Genomic DNA, 9618 nt, shown 5'->3' with positions numbered 1-9618 from the left:
TGTCCCCTGAGCTGTTGGGAGTAGAGCATGTCCTCTGAGCTATTTCAGTGCAGTGAAAATTTGATGACTTTCTTTTCCTGGCGTGATTTACTGACTTCTCATGATCTGAAATAGAAGGGGGAAACACAAACAATGTGAATAATGCCAGTCCTCTTATTCACTTGGGGAAGATAGTAAATGTTTTGTTGTTTGCCAGTGTATTCTATGAATCAAAAATGTTTTAAAACTGTGGTGAGAAAATTGATGCTATTGAGTCTCCCGATTGCTTTTTCTTTTTAAGTCATGTGCCCCAAAGGTCAGACCTCAGGACACTTTTCATAGGCTTCAATTGAAAGCATGAAATGTATTTATTTACCTTACTCATATAATAAAGGGAGGTAGTATTAGTTATAAAATGTTTTGTGCTTTTTTTGCATGTACTCAGACATGGATTATTTAATCTAAGAGCAGTGTTATATTTGGGGTTCTAGAAAAAACAGTACACTCTTGGGATATTTTAGGGTTAATAAATGTCATTAGTTAGGAGTAAGCCTCTGTAGTTTTAATTTTTGAATGGTGTTTAAAATGATTAATATTTATTAGGATTTCTGTATGATACAGAAGGAAAACTCATTTTAGCGTAAAAAGATATAGATTTGAATTTTGGATTCTTCTCTCAATAGTGATTTGAGATTGGCTCATTCTCAAGCTTTTTTAGCTTGTCTTTAAAATGAGGAGGTTAATACCTTTTTTCCCTTCTTCCCCTGTAACTGTGAAGATCGAAGGAGAGATTGATGTGAAGGTCACATAATCATTGTAAAGCACTGTTTAAATGTTAAGATATATGAATTGAGATTATTACTATACATTGTCCATTGCATAAACGCAAAATAGATTTCTGCTGGCAAAGGTTGGGATGTCAGATTTGATCCACTGCGGATGTAGCAGAGAATTACATATAAATGATATATGAATTGGTCTTCTTAATTTTTATGATCTTAACATTTTTCATCTACTCATATGAGACCCTTTTCCTTTCTGACTGAACAAGCTCAGTTTTTATGAATCCTCTCTGCTAACCGTCTTGTCTGTCCATACATCTGTCTTATAAACTGTGAATTAATATTTAAGTAGCTTAAGACAAAATTGTTCTGAAATGGTGATCTGAGTTATCATCTGAGTTGAAGTTTAGAAAATACACAAGACGACAGGTCTCTAATCACCACTCTCTAGTTCTGGCTTCCAAATGTTCAGGTGTTTACATTTCTTCTTGTATATGCCAGCTGGTTTGTGAGGTGCCATATGTTGGCAGCTGCTGTGTGATGTTGGGTGGATGGGAGACCACACACCAGCAGATGGCGAGACTCAGCGCAGTTGAGGCTTGTTGGAGCGAGGATGGCTCTTAAAGTCTGCGCATAGGACTTGCCCAGTTATTTCAATGTGTGGCTCAGCCCATATGTTAGCCACATTTTTGAACTTACACATGAGCTAATTTGAGCCCTGGCTAAAAAGTGGAGATTTTCAAATACATTTATTTTTATTTTTCTTTATAAAGGTTTGATTTAATTGTAGATAATATTGATACTATGAAGCTTCTGCAGGAGTGGCAGGTGCCTGAAAAATGACTTGTACTCATCATCATTGTAATTGTCATCAGATTTTTTTTAAAAAAGGAACCACTGTTTTTGTGGTCAGGTCACACATTAAAGATGCAATTTTTAAAACAGTTTTACTAGAATCTTTATAGTGATCTAGTTTCAGAGAAAACAGAGATTTACCCAACGTAAACATTATAAAATGAAAGCAGTTGTTGAAAGTGAAAGACTATTGATTGGGGAAACATTCCAAAGACCCAGTTTCTATTTGAATATGATTCCTTTTGTATATTTAAAAGATTTTGGTAGTCTAATGATGGCAAATACAATCTATTTAGAGTAAGGTAGCAGTAATCATTTTTGGAATACAAAAGATAAAAGACACAAGGTGTAGCTCTTTGAGAAGTTTGAACTTGGACTTTGATGTTTTAAAATAATTACGTCTAAATGGCATCCATTGTATAATAGACAAAGAAACTTCTATTACACATATCAACATACTAGGCACATGGGTTTTCAATGTATTAGGGATGTAGGTACATAGGTTGGTGGTAAGCTGAGTTATTTTCATAGAGTAACAGAAGCCTTACTTTACATCTCTACACTTACTGTTTAATTTTTAAAATGAGTTGATTGGCATCCCAAATCTCATTTGATGAGCTCATTACTCAGGCTGTGTTCTTTCCTCTCATATAGTAAACCATCAGGATGTTTTAGATTTCATTGTCCTAGTGCTTTAGGGAAAGGGTGTGTGTGTGTTTTGTGTTTGTTTTCTTATGTAGTTTGAGAGGAAGCTAGGAACCAATAATGTTATGACTATTCTAAAGACTAACAAAGCCCTTTTAATCTGTATTGCTCAAGGTATTTTATAGTAAGAAGCTTATTAGTAGAATATATTGAATCAAAGAAACATGGATGTAAACCCCTTAAAAATATGAAGCTTACTAAGACAAAGATATATAGCTGGCTGCCCCCAGACCTCACTGGTATTGTTTTATTTCACAGCTCCGTCCTTCCACCTGTGCAGCCACTTCTGCCCCTGCAACGTATGTACTCTGAGACCAGTTAACTGTAGCCATTGGTTAAGGGCACTTCGGCTGACTATTTTGGTGACAAGAAACAAAAAGAGTAATAGTTTTATACATTTTCAGGAGCTGAACCTGAAGTGATTTGTCTATAGATTGCCAGATTTCATTTTCTAGACTTCCAAATAAATAACAATTTTAAAATGAGACCAATCTTATTTACTCCTTAGGCCACGTGGATGAACGAACAATCTGCAATGGAATTGCTCCAGAAAAAGATGTAGACGGCTACCATATTATCAACATCGGCAGACTGTGCCTTGACCAGCACGCCCTCATTCCCGCCACCGCCAGCGCCGTGTGGGAAATGATAAAGAGGACAGGTTGGTGACTTGTGGGCTGCTGGTTGGTGACTTGTGGGCTGCTGGGTGCCGGTGCCAGCCGCTGAGCTGATCCTCTGGGCATTGCCTGGATGGAGACACCTCAGTTCTGCAGAGTGATAAAAATGGTAAGCCAGGAAACTTCAGTCTATAGAAAAATCCAAAGTTATAAAAGTAAAAGAATAATCCAAAATAAAATAAAACAAAGAACATATGCCCGATGACAGCTTACTGTAGTTGCAGTTTATAGGGAATAAATTTTCCAAATAGGAATTGTGTCTTCCGGTTTTTAAATTACAAAGTTAGTATTTTGACAAAAATCTTTCTAAAATGTATTGTATTTTTCCTTACCTTTAAAAAATAAGCTATCGTATATGAACAATTTCCACTGACTTAGGTTTTCATTGTGAGAATTCACCTTGGTCCCGTGGTAGGTGTAGTGATGCTCTCAGGGATGCTCGGGGTGTGCAGAGGTGTCTGCCCCCACGTTAACCACTGAAAATCTCCTGCCTAGTCACCATTTTCCTGTGCCCACCACTGTCTCTTCCAATTTGGGCACCATCTTCTCCCTTCTTATCTGCTGTTTTCTGGTGGAGAAAGTTTACAAAGGAAAGCAGATCCTAGACTCATAGTCTAAGACTGTTAATACGTGGAAGAATCTTAGTCCAACTTCTTCATTTGACTTAGAAGAAAGTGAGTCCAGCAGAGGGGGTGCAGGTCTGCAGACATGACCCCCACGCCCGTCCTCGTCTGTGAGCACCGTAAGCTCCGTGCTTCTTGCCATGGCGTGAAGGGCGAGAGTTTTCTGAGCAGGGCCCTTCTGCTCCGCTTCACTTTGCTGCAGCTGTGCTCAGACCTTCACCGCCAGTCACACTCGGCGTTGTTGTACTTCACTTGCTTGGTAGTTAGTAGTTGGTGTATTTTAAGCCTCTGCACTTCTGATTCTTCATGTGCATCTCAATGTTTAAAAACAATTTAATGAGAACTTGAGAATGTTTGTGGTATTTTAATGAAGACATAAGCAGAGAGGAGGTGGCAAAGCCAAGAAGTATAAAAAGAATTATTGTAAATAATCATGAATGTGGGCATGTTGTGGATGAGCCATGTAATAATCCATTAATTAGAACTCTTGAAGAAGGTTCCAGCTGGATGTTCAGATGTTTTCCTTTTCTTCTTGTTGTTGACTCTGCATCAATCTCTGTTTTTTAAGGAATTGAAACATTTGGGAAGAACGTGGTTGTGGCTGGGAGATCCAAGAACGTGGGGATGCCCATAGCCATGCTGTTACACACCGACGGGGGGCACGAGCGGCCGGGAGGTAGGCGGGCCTGGCCACTTCTATCACTCTTAAGATTTTTTTACTTCTTACATCACCAAGTAAAAACTTTCAGTAATCAACCCACATACTTGTGCATTTATGCAATTAAAGGTTCCCTTCATTCTTCATTCAGCCATGTGAGAGCCTAGACAGAGAATAAGAGAATTACTGAAAATACGTGGCCCTTGGCTTCTATTTTTAATTTTGGTGACATACACTTTCTTTAAATCATTAACCATATAGACATTAAGAAAGACACTAGATGCAGACAAATCTCATGCCTAAAACAATAGGAAAAAAAACCCCAAAAGCTTGCATTGTGGGATGTAGAATTCCTACAGCAACAAAGTCTTAGTATGTTAGAGGTCAGCCAGTGAGTTCACTTCACAGACAAGGAAGCTGACGCTTAGTTGTTAGAGCTGTTAACTGATTATCTAAGTTAGACAACCAGTCATTGGATTGAAAAGAGCAGCAGCACCCCACATCACTAACAAGGCCCAGCAAAACATGGTGGTGCTTGGGAGCAGACCGCCGTATGTTCCAGGTATCTGTTGTCTCAACCTCATCCTAAGATGTTTCCTCACAGCCCGATGGCTACGTGCTAGCAGCTCCGTGGGGTGGAAGGAAACCCAGCGAAGGGGCGTGGTTGCCTAAGCCAGAGCCGTGGGCAGAGGGCACACAGGTTACTCAGCTCATCGCTGCCTGCTAAATTCTGCATCTTCTTTTAACATAGGTAGAGGATCAAGTTCATTTTATTTATTTATTTATTTATTTATTTATTTATTTAATTATTTATTGAGACCAAGCCTCATGCCATCATCCTCCATGGAGTTCCATGGCATCATAGCTCACAGCAACCTCAAACTCTTGGGCTCAAAGCAATTCTCTTGCTGCAGCCTCCCTGGTAGCTGGGACTACACGTGCCTGCCACAGTGCCTGGCTCTTTTATTGAGACAGTGGTCACTCTTGCTCAGGTTGGTCTTGAACTCCTGAGCTAAGGAAATCTACCTGCCTTGGCCTCCCAGAGTGCTGGGATTACAGGTGTGAGCCACTGCACCTGGCAAGTTCATATTCTTAATACAGTCCATCTTTGTGTTAGGAATTTTCACTACTTTATCATTTACTGCTCCTAATTTTTTCCCCTAATTTTTAACAGTAAATGTTTCATTGATTTCTTTAATTCCTAACAATAGGGGGTATGCCTTTTTGCTTTCTAATATGTAACCAGAGTGTTAGACACCTACAGACTCATGTTCAACACACAGTGCACATATGTGAACACAGCACCACACACCGATATGTAGATTCCTAATCATTATTAACCTTGGTGAATTCCACTTTTCTGACCTCAAATTTTGTATAATGTTTGTTTTAGGATATTGTTTGACACAATGCATACGAAATAATTTTTTAAAACCCAAAGCTCTGTGGAAAAATAAACCTATTCATATCTAAAATAATGAATAATGATGCTTTTGAGTATTATTTTTCTTTTCTCTGTCTATGAATTCAAATATTGTTAGAAATCAATATGTGCGTGTGGATAACAGTAAATTATTAGAACTTGCTAATGCTTCCAGGTAACTGTAAAAAGCTTTAGTTCTGAAGAGTGCTTTGTGAGGCCAGACTGGTAGTCTGTGCATGTGACCGTTTTCATGGTTGTGTTCCTAGCTGTGTGACTTATTTCTGGCTTAATCTATTCCTGCTTATCTATCTATCAGGGTATAATAAAGATATTGATTCCTATTTACATTTATGTAATAGTTTCTATGTTAGGCCAAGTAAAACAATCAGGAATGTTTACCCAAGTGAACTATTTTTCTGGGGAAGTTTTGACCGAGAGCCAACAAGCAATGCTTTCTTCATTCCCAGCACTTCCCTTTCTGATCTCGTCAGGAACATGACAGGCGGTGTTACATAGCTCCAAGATTTGCTCCGTCCTTTCTTATAAGCTGTCTTACTTAGTTCTTAGTAATTCTGGCATTTCCAGAATTCTGTTATTTCCATTTTATAGCTCAAGTGAATAAGTTTAGAGAACTTACCCAAGGCCACCTGAGGAAGTGGGGTTCCATAGCCCAGAGGAGGACTCAGATCCCTCTGTTGCCAAGTCCCGTGACCTTGGGCAAGTCTCTAACTTGTGTAGGCCTCTACTTTCCTCATTTGTAAAATGCCAATAATACTAGTGTCTCCTTCACTTGGCTATTGTGAAAATTAAATGAAATTATGGCTCTAAAGTACTGATTACAGCGTTCGGCATACATTAAGTAAGCTGTTGGTATACATAGCCGCAGCTGTTACTGTTGCTGTGCTTAAGTCAATAACCTGTACTCATGTTAGCCATAAAGTATAAAGGAACATGATCTGAGGTTAAGGACATCATTTTTACCTTTATTTGAAATTTGAAGGTGCTCTATATAGAACTTCTACAATGTACTTTTTTATTAGTAATCAGTAATTGTACGTCAATTTCTTGATATATTTCAGTTTTGAAATATTTGTCTATAAAATACCTGTCTATGAAAATTAATTTGCCTCTTCCTTATGCAGTTTTAAATTCGATCCCATGTCATAAAATATATTGTTTTATTTTTTATCACATATGGGTTGTATAGATGTATCCGTATTAAAAATATTAAAGCCATCATGAGAAAGTTAGATACAGCGTGATCGTAGCAATGGCGTCTAGGGAAAGAGTGGTAGGGTAAAAACATGGTACTTTAAAAATTATTCTATAGTTTGTTTTGTAAAATATTTTCACTTGAATACATGTTAAAAATTGAAATAGGAGTGGAATTAGCTACTTATAAGCCACATAGTTAAACTCACCTTTATTATAGTGGTACCTACATGCCGTTATAATTACAATATCTAAAAGGTAACAAATTATACTAAAAATGAAATTGGAATGTTTGCAATATGGGTGGTGTTTAATCCTATACATATTTAGGAGAGTGGTGACATGTATTATTAATATAATGAATCGTTGAGAACTGCTTACTGAAGATTTGGAGGCTGTGGGAAAGTCAGCGTTCAAATGTCCGTGTCTGTTGAGCAGTAATTATGTGCAGTGACTCCATGTGCATTGTTAGCTAATGGCGGTAATGAAGGAAGATGAACTTGGCAAATTCACATCTACAGAGCTCTTCTAATGACACTCACAATGGTGAATGTTCGGCTCACACTGTGTATTTCTTTGCCAGAAGACATTCAGAACCTAATGATTCATTTTTGTCTTAAAGCCAAAGATAATTGCATTAGAGGAAAAATGTCCACGCTAATATTTAGCTTGATTAATATGTATCTATTTATGGTTAACATTTAGTTTTGATATTAAGGACATGGATCTTGGCCTCTTTTTTGATAAAAGCTTTTTATTAACTCCCCAGAGCTTAAAATAGAGTCAGAAGGTCCTAAATTGTGAAGTGGAGGGATAGTGCTCAACCTCAGCTCGGCAAGCACACGAGGAGGGGGACTCCTTCCTACTGAGGACGGGCCTCACAGCAGCCTTCAGAGGGCACCTGGCATTTCAGCCATGGTGTAGCTTACAGAGAGCAGATGGGCAATGATTTTGATCCCCCCAAATCTAGTCTTTGTGGTGGTGATGTGGGCATAAGGGAATATGATATGCAAATATGGGTAATTCAAATTATAGATACTCAGTGGCACAAAATAAGATTTGGTATCTCTTGGTACATATTCTGGGTGCGTAAGGACCCCCTGGTTGCATAGGAAAGCCTGTGGTTGGTTAGGGTGACATGAGGAGTCTGACGGCGAGGGTCTTTTAATGAGCCTCACTATTGATTAGGGTGTCTGAGTACCACTGTGACTGCCGTAGACACTGTGCATCCTTTCACTTCTTGATATGTTGCACCTTACCCAGTGTGACCTTCTTTCAGAATGAAAATGAATACCACTTGCTTTAACACAAAGTCTATTTTCAGTTTTACCACAAGGAAGCAAGAGATGAATTCCCTAGTTTCTCTAAAACAGCTTTTTCCCTTCAAGATAACAAGGTGCCATTACGGGTACTAATTGTCATGAGAGGAGTATAGAATCTGATTTTATTTCAAATTATTTTAGAGAAAGCTCCTCCATGCATATTTTTATTTCTATACAGGACATCTCACCATAATAGGTCCCTTAAATGGCCAGGACATAGGGTTCCTAGTCCTTCAAGGGAAAGTTTATGGGATTGTTGTGGTTGCATTGACACTGGTCCATTTTTATGGAATATTCTGGTCGGGCCAGAGTCCAGCCGGTTTGCTTTGAGTGCTGTGGGCCCTGGAATATTCTCAGTTTCTTCCAGCCGAGACTCATCTAGTCCTTACTCTCTGTGAAGCACTGTGGGATACTCAAAGTGCTTACTTAGTCCTTTCTCTGCAGAGATCGGCAGCCTCTATCTTCAGGATCCGTCTCTGCAAGGCCCAGGTTCTCCAGCTCTGCCTCTGCCTTAGTGCTCAGCTTTCACATGCGAGCTGTCCTGCTGCTGGAACCTTTTTGTATCTTACCCATTTTGTGTTCCAGAGGCACCTATCTAAATGGAAAACCACAAGAATTTTTGCCCCTTGAATGCCTTTCCTTTGTAAGAATTTGGCTCCAGTTGTGCTGGGAGCCTTCCCTTCCACCTGCAGGAGGTAATAACACGGTAGTGAAGACTTGGAGCCTGAAACGTGATGTGAGTGGTATGTGTGATTGAGCTCAGCCCAGTGGCAGGCTGGGCCAAGCCTGGTGAGGTTTCAAAGACAGGAGCCAAATAGCAACGCCTAGGAATGCGTGAGTCACACGTGTGATCACACCCCGGGCTGTGCTAGGTCTCACTGGCAGTTGAGTGGGGTGGGGTGTTTTCTGCCTCTGTAGAAGTGACCATTGTCAAACAGGGGCAGGGGTGCCAGGCACTGGGTCTCTGCACTCCCATTCCAGCCAGCACCCCCAGGTTAGGAGTGCTCATTATAAGACTGCAGGGATATTGTGTTTTGGGATGTCTCTGTATTAATGAGACTTTCTGATTTACAATTTTGAGTATGGGTAGGAGAGGACCTGAGAGAACACACACTAGTCCTGGTCTCATTTTCTGAACTGAATCATGGGGCACTGTCTCATTCCAGTATTTCCCAAATTCAGCCACACAGTATCTGCAAAGTATGGTGCTCGGAGAACATGTATTCTTATCAGACAACTGGCACCATCACACGGCTGAAAATGGCATTAAACCTGGGCAGCACCTATGGCTCAAAGGAGTAGGGCGCTGGCACCATATGCCAGAGGTGGCAGGTTCAAACCCAGTCCCAGCCAAAAACTGCAAAAAAAAAAAAAAAAAAGAA

The 9618-nt window shown here is 39.6% G+C and overlaps 1 protein-coding gene across 2 annotated transcripts in view; it reads left to right on the top strand.

Annotated features, from left to right (window-relative positions):
• Positions 1-9618, top strand: part of MTHFD2L (methylenetetrahydrofolate dehydrogenase (NADP+ dependent) 2 like) — a 128506-nt gene that overhangs the window by 52524 nt on the left and 66364 nt on the right. Inside the window, exons 4-5 of one of the 2 annotated variants that reach the window (XM_012805374.2) lie at positions 2830-2982; positions 4190-4297. In XM_012805374.2, coding sequence (XP_012660828.1) covers positions 2830-2982; positions 4190-4297 — 261 coding nt within the window. The remainder of the gene's footprint in view (positions 1-2829; positions 2983-4189; positions 4298-9618) is intronic. The other variant, XM_012805373.2, reaches the window with a different exon arrangement.

The sequence above is a fragment of the Otolemur garnettii genome, unplaced genomic scaffold (genome assembly GCF_000181295.1).
Source record: "Otolemur garnettii isolate 467f Iridium unplaced genomic scaffold, OtoGar3 scaffold00039, whole genome shotgun sequence".
Classification (NCBI taxonomy): Eukaryota; Metazoa; Chordata; class Mammalia; order Primates; family Galagidae; genus Otolemur; species Otolemur garnettii.
Note: the sequence above shows the minus strand (reverse complement) of the source record. Positions and strands in the feature narration are given on the sequence as shown.